The following is a 25,404-nucleotide window of genomic DNA, read 5'->3' on the forward strand; positions in this document are numbered from 1 at the left end:
TATGGTACTATTCTCAATATCCCCACTGAATATTTCAGCCTCAGGAGCTAAAAATATTAATAACACACACATTCATACTCCCCTATTTTGTCTAGGGTATATCTTCTTTTTAAGATTTTTTTAAATATAGGAGAAATACATGTTCATTATCGAAAATGTATACTGTAGACATGAAAAGAAAAACCATCTGTAATGCCATCACTTATAATCATGAAATATTTTCATATATATTTTGTCTTTTTTACTCTAAGTATGCATGAATGTTTTTATAAACATATGATATCTTTTTTAAAAAATGTTGCTGAATATATTCCACAATCTGAACTCCTTTTGGGAGTCCATAAATAAAGCCCTCTTAACCCTGTGCTTTAAAAGTGTATTTAACTGACTTAAAGTTATATCAATCAGATAAATATAGGGCTCTGGGACATAAGATAGTCAAGTGGATAAGGATTAGTAAAACTGCAATTAGAAATTTAAAGTAGAAAACACACGGTGACTAGTACTGTACTCAATAATTATTAATGTTTATAATTATTCATGACTAGGGAGTGGTAATGAAAGGGGACCAATGAGCAGACAGTGGCCAGATGGGCCTACTTTCAACTCAGCTCTCAGCCCTGAGTGCACAGCAGAATGGTGACGGGAACTTTTAACAAATACCAGTGCCTCAGGCCCCACCCCATCAGTTTCTAACTTAACTGGTCTGGAGTGAGGCCCCAGTTTCAGGTGATAAAAAGAAAACAGAAGGCCAGGCACGGTAGCTCATGCCTGTAATCCTAGCACTTTTGGAGGTGGAGGCAGGCTGATCACCTGAGGTCAGGAGTTCAAGACCAGCCTGGCCAAAATGGCGAAACCCCATCTCTACGAAAAATACAAAAATTAGTCAGACGTGGTGGTGGGTGCCTGCAATCCCAGCTACTCAGGAGGCTGAGGCAGGAGAATCACTTGAAGCTGGGAGGCAGAGGTTGCAGTGAGCCAAGATTGCTACTTCACTCCAGCCTGGGCAACAGAGCGAGACTCCGTCTCAAAAAAAAAGAAAGAAAACAGAAATGGATACAGATTATACTGAAACACTGAGAGAATTACCAAAATGTAATACACAGTCATATGTGAACATATGTTGTTGGGAAAATGATGCCACAAGCCTTCAATTTCTTGAAAAATGCAGTATTTACAAAGCCCAGTAAGGCAAAGTGCAATAAAATGAAGTATGCCTGTATTTTAGATGGATAAAGCACTGTAAACATGAGAGATAAAGCAACTGGAGCTAGCATGGTGAGAAACGATAGATAGTGTTTGAAACGATTTTAATTCCTAGCTAAGGAGTTTGGCCTTCATTCATTAAGAACTGTGGCTCCACTGAAGGTCTTTTTTTTTTTTTTTTTTTTTTTTTAGGACAGTGGCTCCAAAGTTTTTTTTTTTTTTTTTTTTTTTTTTTGGAGACAAGGTCTCAAAACTTTTCAGTTATTATTATGTCTGTTATGGTGATATGTAATCAGTGATCTTCGAGTGACTATTGTAAACGTCTTGAGGTGCCACAAGCCATTCCCATATAAGACAGCCAACTTAATGGATAAATGTTGTGTGTGTTCTGGCTGTTCCATCAACCTGTCTGTGTTCCGAATCTCTCTTCCCACCCGTCACGCCACTTCAGGCCTCCCTATTTCCTGAGATACAATATTGAAATTAGGCCAATGAATGAACCTACAATGGCTTTTAAGTGTTCAAGTGAAAGTAAGAGTCACACATCTCACTGTAAATCAAAACGTAGAAATTATTAAGCTCAGTGAGGAAGGCATGTTAAAAGCTAAGACAGGCCAGAAGCAAGGTCTCTTATGCCAAACAGTCAGCCAACTTGTGGACGCAAAGGAAAGGATCTCAAAGGAAATTAAAAATGCTACTTTATGCCGGGTGCAGTGGCTCACGCCTGTAATCCCAACACTTTGGGAGGCCAAGACGGGTGGATCACAAGGTCAGGAGATCGAGACCATCCTGGCTAACACAGTGAAACACCATCTCTACTAAAAATACAAAAAATTAGCCAGCGTGGTGGTGGGCACCTGTAGTCCCAGCTACCCAGGAGGCTGAGGCAGGAGAATGGCATGAACCTGGGAGGTGGAGCTTGCAGTGAGCCGAGATTGCACCACTGCACTCCAGCCTAGGCAACACAGTGAGACTCCGTCTCAAAAAAAAAAAAAAATGCTACTTCAGCAGTCACACAAATGATAAGAAAGCAAAACAACTTTATTGCTGATAGGGAGCAAGTTTCAGCAGTCTGAATAGAAGATCAAACCAGCCACAACACGCCCTTTAGGCAAAAGCCTAATCCAGGGCAAGGCCTCAACTCTCTTCAATTCTATGAAGAGAAGAAGCTGTAGAAGAAAAGCTGGAAGCTAGCAGGAGCCAGTACGTGAAGCTTAAGGAAAGAAGCCATTGTCACAACATGAAAGTACAAGGTGAAGCAGCAATGCTGATGTAGAAGCGGCCGCAAATGATCCAGAATATCTAGCTGGGATCATTGATGAAGGTGACTACACTGGACAACAGATTTTCAAGTTAGACAAAATAGCCTTCTGTTGGAAGAAGATGCCATCCGGGATTTTCATAGCTAGAAAAGAGAAGTCAAGGCCTGGCCTTGAAAGACAGGCTGACTCTCTTGTTAGGGACTGATGTGACTGATGACTAACCTAAAGCCAACGCTAATTCACCATATGGAAAAGCCTACGGCTTTAAAAATTATGCTAAATCTAGTCAGTCTGTTCTCTGTAAATAAAACAACAAAGCCTGGAGGACAGGACATTTGTTTACAGCATGGCTTACAGAATATTTTTAAGCCCACTCTTGAGATCTACTGCTCAGAAAAAAAAAGCTACCTTTCAAAACATGACTGTTCACTGACAATGCACCTATTCATTTAAGAGCTCTGATGGAGATATGCAAGGAGATTAATGTTGTTTTCATGCCTGTTAACACAACATCCATTGTGTAGCCCATGATGGAGTCATTTTGACTTGCAAACATTATTATTTAAGAAATACATTTCATTAGACCATAGTTGCCGTAGACAGTGATTCCTCTGACGGATCTGGGCACAGCAAACTGAAAAGCTTCTGGAAAGGATTCACCATTCTAGATGCCATTAAGAACACTTGTGATTCAAGTGTCGGGGGGTCAAATATTGACTTCCATAGGAGTTTATAAGAAGTTGATTCCAACCTTCATGGATGAGTTTGAGAGGTTCAAGACTTCAGTGGAGGAGACAGCAACAGATGTGGAAACAGCAAGAGAACTACAATTAGAAGTGGAGCCTGAAGATGGGACTGAATTGCTGCAACTTCACAGTAAAACTAAGCATGAAGAGTTGCCTCTTATAAATGAGCAAACAAAGTGGTTTCTTCAGATGGAATCTACTCCTGGTGAAGACGCTGTGAACACTGTTGAAATGATAACAAAGGATTTGGAATATTCCATAAACTTCATTGATAAAACAGTAGCAGGGTTTTAGAGGACTGACTCCAATTTTGTTGTTACCAAACAGCATCACAAGCTACATAGAATTCTTTCATAAAATGAACAGTCAATGAATGTGGCAAACTTCATTACTGTCTTCCTTTAAGACTTAAATTGCTTCATCCACCCCAACCTCCAGCAGCCACCACCTAGATCAGTCGGCAGCCATCAACACGGAGGCGAGACCTTCTGCTAGTCAAAAGGTTACAACTCAGTGAAGGCTCAGATGACTGTTAGCATTTTTAGGGATGAAGTATTCCTTAATTAAGATGTTACTTTTTTTGACATATGCTATTGCACACTTAATGGACTATAATACAGTGTAAACATAACTTTTATATGCACAATGAAACCAAAATATTCGTGTGATTCACTTTATTGTAGCAGTCTGGAACTGAACCCATAACATCTCTGAAGAATGTCTGTACCTTCTCTACTAGCCTGTATTCTAACATTTAGGTTCCTCCAGTCTCTGAACACCAGTTCATCACGTAGCAGGGCTTCGTTCCCCATTTCTGACATATTACAATTTCCTCCATCCTCCATCCCCATAAAACTACACCTTACACGTAGACAACACCTAAGTATTGATTTCAATCAATACACCATAAGGTCCTCCCAAAATAATTACCAAATCAAGTTCCTTCCCAATTATTCTGTCTCTCATTTCTTGATACAAACTTCTTTCTTTTGTAGTTTAAACTCACCACTGCATACCTAAAAGGTTTCAGACATGACAATAGTGAAAAGGCCAAATTCCTTCTCTAATACACTGTCTCTAATATAGCTAAATAGAAGCACCTGTTAATCTATGTCTATAAATGGGCCAGGCAAATAATGGACTTTCCATTCTTTTTCAATAAATTTCCTTGTAAATGTATGTGTATGTATAGGTTTGTATATAACCATATATGAAAAAACTTTAACTTTGTAAAGGTTCATTTTCCTAGCTACTTCCTTTTCCATCATCAAAGCCAGTAGGAACTCATTATGTGAAATGAAAGACAACAGAGACTGTTTTTTTAAAACTCCATCCAAGTCCAGAGACTAAGGAGCAAATCTTTAATGTGATCCACCTGACACAGGACTTTTAAGTCAGAGGTGATGGACTCCTCAATGGAGAAACTCATTTCCTTGGAAATTCTTCTTTAGGCTATATGGCTACAATAGTACCCCCTTCTGAGTGGGAACAGCCTGCTTCTCAAAGCTGCAGAACATAGAGTTTAACCAGCCTGACGTTGGTGCAGACCAAATGAGGAAAAAATACAAAACCAAAAATTTCAGTACATGTCAGCTATTATACACATCATTACTGAACCCTCAATAAGAATGGCTGAAAGATTTTCCACCATTGTTCTTACATTTTCTGTTGTTAAAATACTTTTTTGGTCAAAGATACCATTAACAGGGCAAAAAGATAACACACCAACTGGGAGAGAATATTTTCAAATCATATAGAAGGAAGTTGGATCTAGAATACATGAGGAACTATTGAACTCAATAATAAAAAGACAACCCAGTTAAAAAATAGGCAAAGGATCTGAACAGATATTTCTCCAAAGATAATAAACAAATGGCCAATAAGCACATTTAAGATGGTCATCATCATTAGCCACTAGAGAAATGCAAATCAAAACCACAATGAAATACTGCTAGGACAGCTATAACAAAAAGACTGATAATAACAAGTACTGACAAGGATGTAGAGAAACTGAAATCCTCAGGTGTTCCTCGTGAGAATGTAAAATGATAAATGTAATATGTGGAAAACAGTAGGATAGTTCCACAAAAGGTTAAATATAATGTCATCACATAACCCAGTAAGTTATACATACCCAGGAGAACTAGCCTACATATCTAAGAGAAATGACACATGTCCACATAAATACCTGTAAAAAAAAATGTTCGTAGCAGATGTTCATTATAACCAAAAACAATCCAATATCCATCAACTGATACCCAGATAAATAAAATGTGGCGTATGCATACAATGGAATACCATTCGGCCCTAAGAGGGAATGAAGTACTGAAACGTGCGACCACATGGATGTACCAGGAAAACATACACTAACTGAAATAAGCCAGTTTCAAAGGACCACATATTGTATAATTCCATTTATATAAAATGTCCAGAAAAGGCAATCTACAGAGAAAGTAGGTTAGTGGTTGCCCGCAGCTACTGAAGGGAAATGGGGAGTGACTGCTCATGGGCATGGGGTTTTTTAGGGGTGGTGAAAATGTTCTAAAATGTGGTAATAGCTTCACAACTCTGTGAACATGCTAAAAAACACTGACTGTAGACTTTAAATGAATTTTATAGTATGTCAATTACATCAATAAAGCTGTTTTTTAATATTAAAATATTTAAAATGTTTTCATGAAATAACTACCAATAAAATGAAGTAAAAGATTATTTCTTCATGAAGTACAAGAAAAGATTATTCCATACTGATAAAAAGTAATCCACTACGAAATGATATAATTTCACAGGTGGGGGAGACAGGAAGGATAAGGGGTGGAAACAAGAGTGACTGTGAGTTGTTAATGGTTAAAGCTGGGTGAAGAGTAAATGGGTGTTATTACATACTTCTATATTTGCACATGTTTGATGTCCCATAATAAAAGGGTTTAAAAAGTTAATCAGTTGTACGCTATAAAATGAGCCACAGAAAATCCAAAATCCCCTATTCAGCCACTGTTCACTTGGGTAATGAAAAGTAGTCAGTGCACTGATTGGTTGCCTGGATAAATAGCCCAAATGAAAACTGCTGCCTCAGTGCCACGAGACCAGCAGAGTCAGACCACCGGCCAGACTGCTGGGTTCTGCTGAATGATCAAATAGTTAAATCAGGTTCTCTGGCTGGAGAGCAGGAAAAGAGAGAAAAGGAGGAGGGGTGGGGATGGGCTGTTGGTACACAGTGAAAATGACACAGTGTGATACATTACTGAAATACATTTTTGCTTTTAAAAAGTTTTCCTCTAACAGAACTACCTGTAGAACACTGAGGACAGATATAGAGTATCTGTTTTTGTCTGGATGACTCATTTTACTATGTTATTTTAAACCGGCCATTTCTCTCTGGTTTTATTTATTGTGCAATGACACCGTGCAAAGTACTATTACTTAGGGAATCAAGCAGGCAGCTCAAAATCAAATAAAATAAAACCCATCAATATGTAGCAGCAAACACTAAATGCCCACCATGGCCCTCTACTGGCATATGAGGCTACAAAGTGAAGAAAGTGGCCCTGCCTGAGGCGTGCATGACACAGAAGTAGACAGCAACAAGATAAGTGCTCCAGTGTACCCTGGGACACAGGAAAGAAAGCAAGGGGGCGTTTCATCCAAATATTGGGGAAGGTACAAAGGAGTTCCACATACCGAAACAGCAGCGTGTGACATTTCAGGCAATGCAGACAGCAGGAAGGCAAAGGGAGTCACCAGTGAAGCTTAGGAAGGTCCCTAAAGGCCAGAGTTCCTCAAACGCTAGTGCACAAAATGGTCACCAGAGGGTGCTGGTTCAACGCACAGGTTTATTTCCAACTCCAGGGATTTCAACTCCAGAGGTCTGGAGTGGGGTCCAGAAATCTGCTTTTTTAATCAGCAGCCGGGATGACTCTGACCCAGGCAGTGGCAAGCTATGCAGTTTGGTTTTTTATGACAAATGGGTAACTGAAAGATTTTAAACACAGCAATGGCAAGATCAGATATGTAAATTAACACTATTTCTCAGGAAGTTGTAGGGGAAACCCTTGAAGGGAGGCTGCCAACTCCATCAGGGAGGAGACTGCAGCAGGGAACAAAGAGGCAGGTGCAACACCTTTGTGAGGCAGAAGAGGAAACACCCTAACATGGAGATGAAGGAAAGAGAAAGGGCAGCTAACACATTTCCGAATGGGTGGTCCTGGTGTCATCGATGAAGATGTGGAATTACAGAGAACAGCTGGGGAGGGGTGGCAGGGCTGGGTGCAGTTCGTTATTTCCTTAACTTGTTTTAATGAAACTTCTTCTTTATTAGGTGAAAGTAGCCTCTCTCCAACCAAGACTGGAGGAAGACAGGTAAGGACAACTGCTGCACATAGGTTTGTATGATGCAGGTATGTCGGGGCGGGCAGTAAACAGGTGGCTAAGGGAGACTGACAGGACTGTTCCTCCGGGACATTCCTGGGACACGTGGAGGGGATAGAGAAGGAAGACTGAAGACAGAGGTGAAGAGGTGAAGATATGACCAGCCATGGTGAGTAAAGAGCCCTCTGCCTAAGGAGTGAATAACACAGCTGAGGAAGGGCGGCAGTACATCAGGAAAGACAAGGCCGTTATAAGGCAATATTTAAATACTTACCAGTTGTGTGTCAGGTAGTCAATGCTTAAAGATTTCAGAAGAAAAGAGACCAGGGTGGCCAAGTTAAAAAAAAAACAGGGGGCCAAGGCCTCTGGCAAGGATACAAATAGGGAATAGGGGTCAACAAGGGAGGGTCTGACAAGAGCACAAAAGTCTTGAATCGCAAGATTGCGTAGAAACTCCCGACTGCGTCTTTCTTCCTGTGAGGGTGCTGGGCTATATCTGATAGCTGAGGGGAACCATACTGGACACCTTTCTTGGATTCTCCCTTTCGCTGACAGGTCTCCAATTCTCATTTCCATTTTAATGCAAACATGCTAACTGTTGCATTTAGGGATTTTTTTCCCCCAGTGTCCTTTTTCCCTATCAACCCTGTACATGCATCTCAAGCTAAGGCGTGTGGCAACCACAGAATCCAATTTTAGCCCTTAGAACAAGAATTTCTTATTCGACACATCAGTCACACCACCAGCTTCCTCCACAGCTACAGCTTCGGGGGCTTCCTTCTAACAGAGGGACACACTGAACATCTGCCAGCAACAGGCTCAACTCCTTCTCCAGGGCATGAGATAACAGTCTGAAATTAATGTTGTAATTATCATATGGTAAATTTCTCTCATCTTTTCAGATTTCTATATACACCTGAGCAAGCAACAGCCTTGGCTTTGGTGAAATATTCCTATCATAGGGAACAACAGGGACAGCACTTTACAAATATTAAATTGGTGCACTTAATTAACCACTTAGGACATGTCCTCACAGCCTTCTACATGTGACACCAAGCCATGAGTTTTACTGCGCTGGGACAGGAAGATGACAGGCTTGTCTTCTAGCAAGACAGACAGACCACCACTTTGCTTCCGTGTAGAGAACACGCCTCTGTGCACTCCTCTGGCCAGGTCTTGGGGAACAATGCTCTAGAAGGGAGAAGAGGAGACATGGGGAAGGCACCCACCCTCCTGAAGATTCAGGGGAAAAGGAGCAAAAGAAAAATGGAGGACCAGCACTGGTGAAAGACACTTGCTGCTAGCCCCACTCTGAAGACACAGAAGTTACTTAAATTATTACATCAGACATTTCACGACCCTCACTCCTCTCCCAGCTTCTGCTGCAGAGGCAGTGGGAGGAAGCGCCCAATCATCTGAGGGGCAAAAATAAACAAACTACATTTTCTTTTTGCACTTTGCATTGGAATTTAATCCCATGATCAGTTGTGGTTAGAGTAACATTTCAATAGTCAAAGTGGCATTGTGCTTACTATTTAGGTCCTAAATGCAGTTACTGCAAAGTTTCTATTTCTGAACAAGCTTGAGACAGCGAAGAGCCTTTCATTAGAACACAAATACAAATATGACAGACATCATATTGCCAGATGACCGTGTAAAATAACCCTAGAGCAAAAAGCTCTAAAATACAGCAAAAATGCTTACACAGTACACAGAGCAGCCAGACCCACCCCGGCATCCCTCTCATTCCCTGCTCTGGAACTCACTCCTGTGTGATTTTTCTGGAGACTAAAGAATGATGCATGTTATATTCATTTAATTAAAGCTATTTGCTTTAGCTGTGTGAGACTCACAAAGACATTCCAATTATAATTTATTGACCCTTAACTGTTTTCTACCCGCCATATCCTATGAATTCCTTGAAAATAACAGATTTGAATCAGGTTTTAGAGCCATGTTATTCTAGGGATTTCACTTGGAAGTTTATACACATTTGGAAAATGACTTTGAAACCTAATGTACTTCTTTTTACTTAAAAAAAAAAAGCTTTCTATTTATCATGGATTTAACATTCCAGTGAAAATTGCAAAAATAAAGAACTTAGCTTTTATAAATAAGTCATTAAAAGGTTAGCTGAGAGCCGTTTAAAAAACAAAGCCATTGTATGCACAGTATGGAGCAAGCACTGATTTTTCAAAGGACTATTAAAAAATACACAAAATCTACACTTAAAAATACATAAAATATATCTCAGAGGATATGCATGAAAGTGGTAAAAGTGGTAAGAATTATTGCTTCTAAACTATGTAAGGAAGGGTCTGGGATGGAGGTGGGGGTGTGAAGACAATATGGTAGAAAGGAGACTTCACTATCCCTTTCTGAACATCTTGTGTTTTGGACTACATTTTGTAATATTACCTATTAGAAATTTTAGCTCATACAAGAAGTTGTCTTTTCTTAAAATTATCTTGTTTATGCTTTAAGCAACAGGTCTGCAAGATGCCCAACAAATTAAAACTCATTAAACACTGAGCTTTTGGAAGCATTCTTCATACCTTAAGCAAACACCACTCTCCCATCCAGCTTTACACAGTTGATCTTCATTTGATGTGAGCAGCATGTGAATTTTGTAAATCAAACAGGACCCAGAAACAGAAGTCTAGGATGGAATTCCCCATTCTTCCACTTTCCATGAACTTTCTCCCTTCATTTGTGAAATAGAGGCACTCAGCTACCTTAGAGAATTTTCAAGAAAACTGGCCCAAATGAGAAGCTATGAAACCAGCCTGTAAACTGCCAAAACTTTGAACAATCTTATTTTTGTAGTATACTATCTTCCAAATATTAGATAGGCACATATGTACCAAGAGCCATAAAGAGGGTAGGGAACCAAGATTTACCAATTAAATCAAGGTTCTTATTAACATTTTATCATAGAATATGACTGACTAATTCAAGTAGGAGTGAACATTTATTAGGACTGACTAGAAAAAACTGCTGAGTAGCAATGGATTCTTAACAGGAAATGTGGGACTAGACCATTCACCCAAAGTGACAAGACCAGAAGAAATGACAGTAGTAAAGACTGCAGCAAATATACTATCTAGAGCAGAACTATAAACTTAACTCATTTGCTCATAAATTGCCAAAGAGGAAGATGGAAGATAACTGAAGAACCAAGAACTACTTAAGATGCAAAAAAAAAAAAAAAAAAAGAGTAAAAATCCCAATTCTTACTTAAAGGCTAGATTTATTTAAGGCATAGCTCATATTTTACTACTACAGAAAACTTTTCCTAACTTTTCCAGTTGACCCATTATTTCCTATATGATTACAGGTAATTAGATACTAATGTATTACGCTCCGTTTTAGGTGTGTATCTTGTAACCACAAAAAGACGGTATCCCCTTAAAGACAGACAGCACAAACCCCATTTGGTTAAAAATCTTCACAGCATCTACCCCAATGCATAGACTCTTGATAAACCTTTTTTAAACTAAATCACTCCTTATTAAAGTGAAATACAATAATTTCTTTCAATGCATTTCTCTAAGAAATTCAAAAACCCTGGCTGGGCCCGGTGGCTCATGCCTGTAATCCCAGCACTCTGGGACGTCGAGGCAGGTGGATCACGACGTCAGGATTTTGAGACCAGCCTGGCCAATACAGTGAAACCCCGTCTCTACTGAAAATGCAAAAAAAAATTAGCCAGGTGTGGAGGCACACACCTGTAATCCCAGCTACTCGGGAAGCTGAGGCAGGAGAATGACTTGAACCCGGGAGGCAGAGGTTGCAATAAACCAAGACCAAGCCATTGCATTTCAGCCTGGGTGACACAGCGAGACTCCGTCTCAAAAAAAATGAAATTCAAAAACTGTCATGAGCAGACATTTTCTTTGATTTGATCAAAAAATTAATTAAACATAAATACACAACCATCACCACCACCACACACCAGCATTCTAACTTGGAAGAGGGTATAACATTTTTACTTTGGAAAAGCTGAAATGTTTCCACAGGGCAACAGTCGGGCATACAGAGTTACAGTGCAGCATATTAAACTTGATTAGAAACTTTTAAAGTTTTTGTAAATCAGCAAAGTATGATGGTGGTAGCCAGAGACTGTTGGAGGGGGAGAAAGAGGAGTTGTTCAATGGGCAGTTTCAGTTTTGCAAGAGGAAAAAGTTCTACAAATCAGTTGTACAACAACGTGCATTTAGTTAATACTGCTGTACCAAGCACTTATTATTGGTTACGATGGTAAATTTTATGTTATTTTTGGTTAATAAAGGGTCTGTAAATAGGGAAAATTTGCATATTCAATTAACTAAAAAGCTACATACCTGGAAAAATATTAAAAGTCTTCCAATTTTTACAAAGAACATCTACTTCATTTAAGTTAAGGTCCCAAGAAGCAAGCAGTCAGCTTAGAGAAAAGTAACCTCTTGTAATTTATCTAAGAATAACTAAAATTGTAATGCTACTGGGTAAGATGGCATTCCTTAAACTTCCTCCAAATCTTTTTCATAAAATGTTCTTACAGGAAGATATCTTCCAGGAAAAGTACCAATGGCAACAAAAAATAGGCAGTAATAATTTGGGACTGCGATTAGGCTTAGTTAACTTTTGATCATATGAAAGCTCCTCTGGTACATGTCTTAAAAATAGTTCTATATGATTTATTGTGAACACAGCAGCCTACTGTACATAAACTCCTCACTTATTCTCCAAAAGCAATTATTTTCACCTTTCATCTGTTGTGTTTATTTTATTTACCTCTACCTCTAAATAACATGCTTACAGTCCTACTTCTTGATTGTAAGCATTACCCACTGGCTTCCTACTATGGAAGATGATGAACATTCAGCTCTCTTTCACCTCCCATGAAGACCTTGCTTACATATTTCTCCTATGCCTGTCCGGCCAATATTCTCCTCTCACAACTTGAGTAGGTCTAGTCCATGTTTATACTATGAAGGAAAACTTGGCAGAATCTAACAAAATGGAAAAACGCATTTACCAGGCATCAATAAGAATTCATGTTTAGCTCAAGAGATTCACACAATCACATATAGAAATATTTATAAATATACATACATACTTGAGTTAGTCCACACACATGCCTCTCCTTAATCTGTCAACTGAGAGGGCCTAGGAGCAATGATACCCCAAGTAGCAATAAGCACTCTTTGTGCTCAGCTCTTCGTTTCTAATACCACTTTCCTTTAAAGAGAACCAGGGCTCCTTGGAGAAATGGCTCATTATAGGATTGGAGCAGAAAATATACACAATGAACATGGAATGCATCTTCTAGTGCCAGAAAATAAGAAAGTACTTAGAAAAACAAAAACAAAAGCAAACTAAGATGGGTGTGTCAAATGGACACAGGACACAGCTCAAAGAGCTCTCAGTGGACAAAGGTGGAACAAAATAGAGTATTATAAATCAAAAGATGAAGTAAACATCTATGAATCAATACTGATAGAAATGCTTGAATACATACACACATTAATGAATGAATGGACAGTAGGTAGGTAGGTAGGTAGGTAGGTGGGTAGATAAGAGACAAATCTCCCATGCAGAAGAATTTCAAATACTTTGAGATACTCTGTCCTCAAGGAGGGGGATGGCTAACTCCCCACTTCTTAAGTGTGTACTGTTCATATTGACTTCCTTCCAAAGAGTAAAGTGTGGAAAGGGATGGGAGGGAAATAATTTTACACTGTAAAACCTGGTAAGTGCTACCTCAGCCACGTGATCAAGGTTAACATCAACAGTCATAAGTCATGGTGACAGCATGTACTCTTGATGTAACATGATGAAAAGGGCACTTGACTTCTGTAACCCTGGTCTAACCATAAGAAAAAACATCAGGCAAATTCCAACAGAAGATAACCCTACAATATACCTCACTAGTACTCCTCAAAACTGTCAAAAATGACTGAAACTGAGAAAATGTCACAGTCAAGAGAAGCCTAGGGAGATATAAGAACTAAATGTAATGTAATATCCTCAGTAAGATCCTGAAATGGAAAAGGGTCATTAGGTTAAAACTAAGGAAATCCAAATCAAGTATGGGTTGACTTTTATAATAATCAATGTTAGTTCACTAATTGTAATAAATGTATCATATTAATGCAAAAAATAATGGGAGAAACTGCAAGGGTGAGGAGAATGCATGGGAACTCTGTACTATCTTCTCAATTTCTCTGTAAATCTAAAAAGTTTTCTAACATTTTTGAAATAAAAACAAGGGACTGGCCAAACTGTGGTACATCCACACAATGAAGGACTAAGAGGCCACAAAAAGGAACAGAGAATATCAAGTAATTGCTAGGATATTGTCAAGTTTAAAAAAAAAAAAAAAAGGCAAGGTATCCAACAGTATATATAGTATGCTAACTACTATGTAAGGAGAAAAAAGAAATAAGAAGATATAAGTATTGCATATTTTTGCAAAAATAAAAACTGGAAGACTGAAAACTAGTAAGAAATGGTTACAACTGAAGATGGGGTAAAGGGAATTGTGTGAAAAGATGGAGATAGAAGCAAAACTTCTGCATATCTTTATATAGGTTTTGACTCTTGAATACGTCAAGGTACTACATATTCAAAATATAAAATTAGTTCATAAGGGAAAAAAAAATCAAACCCTAAAATGGGAAACAAACTGAAACAGTGTACCTTACCACAGAGAGAATGATTTTAAGTGAAACACAGTCTAAAGCTCAAAAAAATTAAATTTCACATACTTTTAATGTATCAGATTGTAATTCTCAAGCCAATAGGTTTGTAGCAAGATAAAGCAGGTAAATAACCATGTTCATTTACTAGAAATCATTTGATTGTTCATCTAATAGAAATGAAATAAACATAAAATTGAAGAAATAAAAATTCTTTCATGTTAAATAGAAAATGCTAAAGATAACCTGGAAATAGGAAAACCCCCACATATATGCACACACACGCAGATGTGTGTGTCTCCATCCATCTACCCACTGATGGGACATAGACACAACATCCCAGTAGCAATGAGCACCTTTAGCACCCAGATCTTGCTTTCTAAATACTATTCCCCACTAGAAAGAAAGAAGCAGAGTTCCTTAGATGAAAGGCTCTTTGCAGATCTGAGGCAGGAAAATTACAAGAACCTGGGACATCTTTCTCTTCCAGAAAGCAAAGAGATGTCCCATGACAAATGGTGTCATGTCAAAAGGATACAAAAGAGTTGGAAGGGTCTCTGGCCAATTTGGGGACAATTTTAACACAAAATTTAACCAGAGTGTGCTTGGTTGTAAAATATAGAATAAATAAAAGTCCATGAGCCCATAACAGTGACCAAAAATAAACTTTCTTTTTCCTTTTTTTTTTTTTTTGAGATGGAATCTAGCTCTGTTGCCCAGGCTGGAGTGTGGTGGCGTGATCTCGGCTCACTGCAAGCTCCACCTCCAGGGTTCACGCCATTCTCCTGCCTCAGCCTCCTGAGTAGCTGGGACTACAGGCGCCCGCCACCACACCCAGCTAATTTGTTGTACTTTTAGTAGAGATGGGGTTTCACCATGTTAGCCAGGATGGTCTCAATCTCCTGACCTCATGATCTGCCCACCTCGGCCTCCTGAAGTGCTGGGATTACAGGCATGAGCCACCACGCTCAGCCTAAACTTTTTTAATAAATAAAAAAATAGAGAAATATTTTTCACCACTGTGGAGGTGCAACTACAATTTCTACTCCAAAAATTGAAATCAAAGGAAAAGAATTTAGCATTTATTCTGCCTCTTTTAGAAAGAACTGTAATTTATCACATGGGAGAAAGCCCTCATTTACAGAAGAATGCCTACATCTTGCCATTCCCAAAGAAATAACTATTCCAGGCTCAGTTCATCAACAGATGTTAAAACTTTTAGGTAAAAGATTATTAAGGAATGGAATAGCTGCAGGTACCAAAGTGTCACCCCCAACAGCCCCATTCCTTCTACTGCAGAATGGTTTTTACCAGAGAGCCAGAGTTACCTCACCAGTTAAAACCTATTTTTCATGCCTAAGCAAAGTGTGAATTTAAACTAAGCTCATACAAGCACTTCTGTCCAATCTTCAGGATTACTTTCAGCATAAACAAGGCAGATATCTCCTTTATGACAAATGAGATAGAAGGAACACTGTGAAAATGTGGAGGCAATCTTGACAAAACTAAAAACTTGTCCCTGGAATCAAAAAAGTTAGTATGCAATGTCTTCACAGACCCAAACTGCAAGTAAGCTGGTAGGCTTAGATAAGAAACCAGACTGTCAATTATGAGTTTAGCAGGACTTATTTTTGCAGTCCAAATGGCTCAGTGAATATGTCACAAATTAATTACCCACTGTGAAAGAAGGGTGGCTGTTTATTCTTTGTATTTTGGGAGTGATAAGGATAGTGGTTACAAGAGTATAGTCAACCAAGAAAAGTCTCTCATCTGACTCAAATCCCCACAAAACCTCAGGTGGCACAGAGGAAATGACTAGGGGTAAACAGAGCAGTGCCCCAGGCAGTTTAACCACGAAGCATTTTAAGCTTCTTTGAATCTATCTGTTCCCCCAAAAAAGACCTCATGCGCATGATATGTCTTGTCACTTTTCACCATATTGAATACCCAAAAATTCCTAGGCAGAATTAAGGCTGCTCATCTTGCAAGCAGTTTCATATTTCTTTCGCTAGTTTCCATGGCACCCTGGACTTTGCTTTGCTCCTCCTGTTCCCCATAGCACCCATGAGAACAAGAGTTCTGACTCCTCAGATGCTGCTCAGAGCCACCTGTCCTGTAGCCTGCTTCCTGCCAGCATCTTTCCACCTAGAGATGCTTGTTGCCTCCAGTGGCCCAGACCCACAACACACACAGGACACCAGCAGCTATCACCTCACAGCAAGGAATGAGGAGCAGGCACTCTAGTGGCAGGGGCCTGGGCAGGGATCCAGCTCCATCTAGGCCAGCAAGTTACTTAACTTCTCTGAGACTCAGGTCCCTCATACACAAAATGGAATAATAAAACCCACATTGCAAGGTTACAGATAAAGTCTGCGAAGTTCCCAACAGAGTAACACAGGATAATCAATAAATACTGGCTGGTAAGAGCAGCTCTAAGTAGCAGTTGTAGCATATTATCAATGGTCTACATTTATTGTGTGCCAGTCACTGTTCTAAACACTGTAAAGCTATTGATTCATTTCATTCTTAAAAAGTACTATCAGGCCAGGTGTGGTTGCTCACGCCTGTAATCCCAGCACTTTGGGAGGCCAAGATGGCTGGATCACCTGAGGTCAGGAGTTCAAGACCAGCCTGGCCAACATGGTGAAACCCCGTCTCTACAAAAATTAGGCCAGCATGATGGCAGGTGCCTGTAATCCCAGCTACTCAGGAGGCTGAGGCAGGAGAATTGCTTGAACCCAAGAGGCAGAGGTTGGCGTGAGCCAAGATCACACCATTGCACTCCAGGCTGGGCGACAGAGGAGACTCCATCTTAAATAAAAATAAATAAAAATAAATAAATAAATATGTACTGCCAATTATCCCAATTTTTTAAGACAAGAAACTGAGGGAAAGAGTTGTAACAATAATAGTAATAATAAACCCTTCCATGGCTTTTCATCATGCACCAGAGGGAACTCACATATCCCACTCTGGCAAACAAACCTTCACACAGGCTTTCATCACCTCCCCACTGGTAAATGATGCTCAAGCTGAAGTTAAATCCTGGAGGTGCAACAAGTCAAACTATTTGATAACCTATTTCTCTGCAGACACCATCCTTGTGTCAGAAATGCCCTTCTCTGAACAACAGCCCATTCCAGCTCTGTCCTCCTAGGAAATGCCTCTTCTTGCAACAGTATATACCTAAGTCACCTCCTCTGTGAATCTCCTTGGATGTCCCAAGTTCCCTCAGTGGCTTATTCCTTAAGACTCCCTCTGTATTTTCTTCCTGTCACTATGAACTCTTCCTTCTCTATTATTTGATTGTTTGGATGCATGTTCCCCACTCATACTGCAAATACCTAGAGGGCAGTGATGACACTGTCCCATTCTTGTCCTCACTGACCAGCAGTGTCCAGCACAGGCTCTGGAGTCAAGTCTGGACACTTATGCTGAAGGGTTCTGTGCACCACTTGCACATCACCATCCTCATCCATGAAACGAGAACAACATATCTCTTTCACAGGCTATCTGAATAATAAGTCATAAAACGGACGAAATATACATAGAACCTAGCAAACATTTACTAATGAAATGGGGAACACTGCATCACTGCACACCAGAGGAACCCTGGCAGAAAGCCAATAGACCTGGTGAGGGATTGACCAGTTTTAAACAAGCCAAAAACAAAAAACAAAAAAGAAAATCCCACAACAGCAAGGGGATGGGGCACTCCCAAGGCTGACAAGCTTCTCCAAACAACCTAGATCATTTCCCAGCACACATCAGGAGCTGATTCAACCTAGAAATGCAGTAAGCACCGTATCCCTGCTTATCACAATATCAGGGATTCCATAAGTGCTCAAGAAATGCTGTTTAATAGTGATGGCAAAAACAGCATGTAGTTATTATCAGTTGATTCAGCAACAATAAGACTCCTCATGTGGAAAATTCCTACAAATAAATGTACAAAGTTCTGTTATTTACTATAAAGTCATATTTCCTAATCTGTTCAAAGATTTTAATTGCATAACTCAATGTGAGTTTTACTTTTTCATTTTTAAGTATTAGTTAGCCTGTTTTAAATAATTTTCTCTGGTGAGCTCAAAATATTTAAGGCAGCTGAACATTCTTGTTCTCTTAAAAATGAAACTTAATTCAACTCTAAAAATATCTGAAACCGAATATGCATTATTTCTGGCATACTCTCCTTCAAGTAGCAACATCAACTATTTCATGACATTTTCTAAACATCATGTCCACCTAAACCTTTTTTTTTTTTTTCAGGTCTCACAAGGACTAAGAATTACAAACTCTTCTTTCAGGCTTCCCTAATTCCCCTCTATTTAAAATCTCTGTCCTGATGTTCAGATTTATCCAAGTTAAATATTTCATTACCCACTTTGAAGTTACAATGAGACCTCACTCAGAAACCCAAGGCGCTTCTCACTCCTCTCACTTTTGTGTATACACGGTACTGGGTATGTCTTTGCTGACTGCAAGCTCCCCAGAGCAGCAACCCATTTAATCTACATTTGAGATCTGTAACTCTGCATAATGACAGTGAGGATCTCTGTGTTGCTCCTTGTTGCTGTGAGCCCACTTAACTTTGGAAAAAATTCCCTTCTATAAAATCAAACAGCAGTGCTTTACAGCTCTGTTCCAATGCTGAAAGTAGGAACTGAAAATAAAACATATGTTTCTATTACAAAGGAATAAAAGTCATTTCTACTGAAAACACTTTACAAATCCTAAGAACAATCATCAAGACAACGGAAGTCATAAAACCAATGCCAGAAAAGGGTGACACTTGATAGTCAATCTTGCCCCAAATGTGCTGAATGATTCTTTTTGCTATCAACGCCAGAACATAGAACCTATTACTAGAAGTTAATCTTCTGAAGTGTATGTGATTTAATCCAATTCAACACATATATATGTGTGTACTCGCTTGGCTGTATCCCTTGCTAGGAGTGTGAAACTTGCTACATTACATTATGGCTATGTCTACACAGCCAAATGCTTTCAAATATACTGTATCATTTGCTTTTAAAAGTTGAAAAAGCTTCTGAAGACAAAGGAAAATGTCAGAGGTATCAGGTGTAACAAAGTGATAGTAAAACAAGATTAGATATTTGAAAAACATGCTCTTTACATATAGTATAAATAGAATCTTGCATTTTCAATTAAAATACATATAAGAATATAGAGAAAGGAACTGTATATTCACATAGGTGAATTACTAATTACAAAGGGTAGAAGAGTAACTTTGCAGAGGAAAAATCCGATAGACACCACCTTACCCAAATGATCAAAGTTATCACCACCAGTATTGGGATATGATATACTGACACATTCACACCATCACCTCAAGGCTATTCCAAGCAAAGGTATGTAACTTAAATCTATTAATGAGAAACTGGAGAAAGGAAAAATCAATGGACAGTCTACAAAACAACTGGTCTGCCTCCTTCAAAAATACCAAGGTCAAAAGAAATGGCTAATGAACTGTTCTAGATGAAAGACAACTAAAAAGACATGACAAAGGCAACACAGACGCTGGACTGAATCAAGGTTGAAAAGACTGATGTCTGGAGAAGCTAAGGACTTTGCATTAAATCACCTCGTCTCTTAGTGGCAGCACTGATAAAAGTAAAGCCCAAAGCTCCCTCTGAGATGCTAGACCTGGGAACTTATGGGTAAACTCCTAAAATTCATACATTTTTAAAATATTTTTCTTTTTAGCCTTTGGCATGTCTTAGTTCAAAGGCTGGATACTCTAACATAAGAAATATTATTATAGGCACTTCATCTTCATGGATTTAATATTCACAATTTTAAATATGCATTAGTAATCATACAAACCCATGAACTGCAACATACTGTAAATCAACTGGGTCAAAAAACAGAATCATATGTTATTTGGCTTATGGAGGAAGAGAAAATACAGCTAATGACTAAACCTAGTAATCCATCCATTATGGGTTATGCAAATAATAAAAGTTTTAACTTTTTGGTGGGGAGAAAAATAACCCTACAAAAGTCCAACCAGCCATAGTGATAAGGAAACTAATGGTAAAACTAATGAATCCAACAAGTCCAGAACATTCTTAAGTAGAAACTGGAGCTATGCTTCCCTCCATTTAGTAGGGGAAACCATGTGGTCCTGGTGAAATACTCATATCTGGGATTTCCCAGAAATTACATAACCTTTCCAAATTATCAAGATCTATCAGACTGTTTTTTGTTTTTTTGTTTGTTTTTTGAGGGACAGGGTCTCACTCTGTTGCCCAGATTGGAGTGCAGTGGCACAACTCCAGCTCACTGCAGCCTCAACTTCCTGGGCTAAAGCTATCCCCTCACCTCAGCCTCCTGAGTAGCTTGGGAATACAGGTGTGTACCACCACACCTTACTAATTTTTTTGGTGGGGAGGGTTGGAGAGATAAAGACTCACTATGTTGCCTAGACTGGTCTTAAACTCCTGGGCTCAAGCGATCTTCACGCCCTGGTCTCCCAAAGTGGTGGGATTATAGTCATGAACCACCATGCCTGGCTTGAGCTCTTATTTGCTCTAAAATTGTTTTAAGTTTCAGTTGTAAAAATCATTCCTGCATTTCCTTTTTGCATTTTTGTGGCAGTCAAAATCAGATTAAACTGAACATCAAGAAAAACACTGACAAGAACATGTTACCAAAAAAAAATATATGAAGAGAACATAAGGAATGCAGTAGTCTCTCCGCTATAGCTGGTGATAATGGAAGTTTCAAGGATTATGAACTGGGAGAAATTTTTTTAAATACATACATATACAGATGCAGAAATATGTAATCACATCACACACACACACACACACACACACACACACACATATAAATGTTTCAGGCCTAATTATTCATTTATTTATTTTAAAAATTACTGACCACCTTGTGTATGCCAAGTACTGTCTTCAGAGACTCAGCACTGAACAAATCTAGCAAAGTTCTTCATGGAGCCTGTGTTGTACTTGGGAATGGATAGAGACAGATGATCAAAAATTAATATAAAATATAACATCAGGTGGTGTTAAGAACAATGAAGAAAAATAAAGCAGCAGCAGAAGACAGTAGTAACAGGGAGATATTTTGGCAGCAGTGGTCGGAGAAGGCTTCTCTTAGGAAGTGCGTCTGGGCAGAGATCACAGTCGAGCAAGGGAGCAGGCCCGTGTGCACCTCACAGGTGAAGGAAGAGCCGCGCCCACAGGTCAGCACGACTCTGAGTTTGGAATGTGCAGGCAGGTCGCTGGCGTCGCTGAGTTACACAATCTGAGTGGGATAAGGGGCCAGGCAAGAATTCTGGGCATAAGGGTGGCGTAATTTCTGCCCTAACAGGATCATTCTGGCTACAAAGTGGAAAGCTGACATTAAAGGAACGAAAACAAAAACAAGAAGATTGGCTAAAACCCCTGCAATAGACAGGCAAAGCGGGTGGTGGTTTGGCCAGAGAGTAACAGCAGTGGACACAGAGGACCAAATTTTCAGATTCTGGTTTTATTTTGAAAGTAAAGATGACAGGATTGTTGACAGACTGAATGCAGGGTTTTGAGAGAAAGATAAATACCAGGAATGACAATTTGGCTCTTGCCTTACCCACCCAATAACTACACATAACATTTACTAAGAAGAAATGTGAGGAAGGAACAAGTTCAAGGATGGCAAGAAATCAAGACCTTGATTTGATATACATTATCTTTCAGATGCCAATTCAGACACTTCAGATGTTATCAAAGTGAAGGCAGCTAGTAAGCAATTGGATATCCAGGTCCTGGGGAGAAGTATTAATAAATCCAATGGAGACTGGCTGGGCAGTGGCTCACCCTGTAATCCCAGCACTCTGGGTGGTGCAGCTAAGAGGATCACTTGAGCCCAGGAGTTCAAAAAAAAAAGCCTGGGCAACACAGTGAGACCCTGTCTCTACAAAACATTAAAGAATTAGTCAGGCATGGTGACACACGCCTATAGTCCCAGCAACTTGAGAGGCTGAGGCAGGAGGATCACTTGAGCCCAGAAGTTTGAGGAAGCAGTGAGTTATGATCATGTCACTGCACCCCAGCATGGGTGACTGAGACCCCCAATTCTAAAAATAAATAAATAAAGTTAATCCAGTGGAGATCACACACACACACACACACGCACAAATGTAGATATATGAAGAAATATGTGTGTGTGTGAAGGCTGAATGAATGAAACTTCAAAAAGGATAACAGAGGAGAAGGGAGAAGAGAAACTTGAACATCATGTTGAATCTACTTCAGCACCACTTGAAAATTTGGTAATGAAAATGTATTACTTTAGTAATAAAAAGGGGCACTTTTTTTGTATTCCCTCAAATAAAATAAAATGCTGATGGGGGGAATAAACTCAGAGAAATATAAAGATAATAGAAGACCACTGTGAAAACAACACTAAGAGGCCATCAATGTTAACTTGTGGATTACTACCTTCCAGGACTTTTTCCTGGGCATTTCTGGGCATTTCTTTTCTAAAATACACTTTCTTTTTGCTTATTTGTTTTAACACGTGTAGGATGATGCCAAACTCAAAGATGGCAGCCACAGAATTCGGACCATGTTTCTGTTTTTAATTTTAAGTGTTCATGCTTTTAGAGTGTGCTCCACTCACCATCAGGGTGCCCCTACCACTCCCCACCACGTTATACCCCAACTCATTTATCCAGGGCACCACGTGGCATCTGAAGACGTCTGTACTTTCTGTCCCTCCTCCTCAGAGATTTGTGTTTGGACTCTCCCTTACAAAACCATAAGCTGTTTTCATTTCATAAAGAATTATTTATAAACTCAATCTCTAAATGGTCATATTTATACATAATTCTTTATGTACATTTCTGGTTTAGCATCATATCTTCTACAAAGTATGTTTTAGAAATACCTCAAGAAGTCACGGTCTAGAAACCAACACAGTGGGGACTCTGACTCAAAATACTGACCATGGCCAGCATGATTCTGGACACTGGGGACTTGGTGAGAATAAGACCGATACTCCTGCCCTTACGGGCCTTACATTTTAGTGCATGTGAGTTGGGCACAGAGTGACAGATACAAATATTTTAAACATAACTTCAGATATTGAGATGGACATTGAATAAAATAATAACATGTGAGAACATAACCAGAAGTAGAGGGAGAGGAGATAAAGAGAGGGAATGCAATTTAGGTAGATGGCCAGAGAAAGCCTCCTGCAGAAATGACATTTAAGCCAAAGATGCAGTGAAGAGACAGAATCACGCAAATATCCCAGAGAAGACCAACCAAGTACAACAAACAAGAAACACAGAAGCCCTGAAAAGGGAAGGAGCTCAGCTCAGCATATTAGGAGGATAGAAGGAAGGCACTGTGGCTGGAACATCATAGGAAGGGGTGGGGGCAGATCAGAGATGACTTCACTGGCCACAGTAAAGAATCTGGATCTGTATTCCAACTGTAATAAGAAATTGCTGTAAATTTATAAGTAGAAACACAATAGATCATTTAGGCTTGGAGATTAGTACAGTAGTTATACAGAGAATAGAACGTAAGGCGCAAAAGTAACAGCAGAGAAAGCTGCTAAAAGTCTGCGACTCTATCCAGTCAAGAGATGTCGGTGGCTTAAACCAGCATTTTAATAGCTGTGGTGGTGAAAAGTGTTCAGATTCAGGATATATTTTGGCAGTAAGATCAACAGCCATTGCTAATGGAGTCAGGATTCTGAAACTGAGTGAACTATCCATACCCGAGCGACTCAAGTCTCACCACAGACCTTCTCAACACTCACCATGCTGGGCTGTGTCCAGAGGGTGCAGGCAACAATTACTTGCAAAATCAATAATGAAATGTAAGATGTATTGTATTCTCTCACTTACCCAAATTCGGATCAGGAGCCTGACGTTTCTTAATTTTAGCTTCAGATATAGCAGAATAATAGGCACAAGTCATCTTGATCAACCACGTTGCTCGAACCATTGGCACAGAATATTTAGCTAAATATGCAAAAACATCCTCTTTTTTACTAAGGATAGGAACCTAAAAAGAAACAACATAGTATGTTTATAATAATCACATACTGTGTTCATCACTAGATAAACCTAAATAAAGGCGAAGCAAAAGAAAGAGGCTATAAGTTACCTGCTGGCTCTAAGAAAGTATATCCTTGATGGATTTTCAAATAGCGCATGCAGTTGTTTTTTTGTTTTTTTTTTTTTTAGGAACATTTTAAGCCAATTTTCATTAAGAAAAAATAACCAAAACTAGGTTTAGCACAATAGAAAAGTTTCATTAGTTGTGCTTTCTATTTTTAAAAAAATAAATGATTTTCAGATTCTCAGATGCTGAGAGCTACTCATCTTATCAAAAGAGGAAGGAAAAATAATTTCATGACAGTCCTCCAAAGAATTTATCTCAAAATTGGAAGGACAGACCAAGTGAAAATTGTTCCTACTCTGTATTTTATCCAGAACCTTTTGTGTGTGTGTACAAAGCTTTCTGATTAACATTTCATAAGAGTAACAATTTCCAGAAAGCTTCTGAAAGTGACATTAGTCCAAAATTTAAAAGAGAGGCTACAATGACGGATCAGTGTATCTGCCGAATAAACACTGAGCCAGAAATAGCTAGGTAATTAATTTACTGGTTGAAATTAGGCACTTGAGGCAGTTAATTATGTCTTCCAGACCACAAAGGTACTATTTAGCAAATTAGTATCCCAATGTACCACTGAATGGTTTGAAAGAGTTAATTCATTCTTCTAGTATCCCTCATAAATATCCTAAGAATAGCCCATTCATCTATATCATCTATTCAAGTTTATGAATATAAAGGAAGAAAAACAGTGAACAAAGACTACATTAGCCATGATGCAGCAGGATGAGAGCAATGAGACTGAGGGGCGAGGACATGCTCCATGCCAGCCATGACCCCCTCTGTACTCCACTCCTGAATGAAGCCTGTTTGGCTAAGCCCTTCACTCCTGGGATCCTCATTTATGAACTGTGTTATTAATATCAACCCTGTCCACCTCACAGGGTAGTTAAAAGGATAAAGCAAAACAATTACATGAATCAAAATTATAATGATTATTTTGTTGTCAGTTCCAAGGATTTCTCCATGCCAACCAAAGTGCTTTCAG

General features: G+C 39.2%; 1 protein-coding gene across 6 annotated transcripts in view; it reads right to left on the reverse strand.

Annotated features, from left to right (window-relative positions):
- MED12L (mediator complex subunit 12L) overlaps positions 1 to 25,404 on the reverse strand; it is a 341,626-nt gene that overhangs the window by 276,550 nt on the left and 39,672 nt on the right. For all 6 annotated transcript variants that reach the window (XM_021934743.2, XM_021934738.2, XM_021934742.2 and 3 more), the window contains one exon: positions 24,143 to 24,302. In XM_021934743.2, the coding sequence (XP_021790435.2) occupies positions 24,143 to 24,302 (160 nt within the window). The remainder of the gene's footprint in view (positions 1 to 24,142; positions 24,303 to 25,404) is intronic.

This window comes from Papio anubis, chromosome 2, assembly GCF_008728515.1.
Source record: "Papio anubis isolate 15944 chromosome 2, Panubis1.0, whole genome shotgun sequence".
NCBI lineage: Eukaryota > Metazoa > Chordata > Mammalia > Primates > Cercopithecidae > Papio > Papio anubis.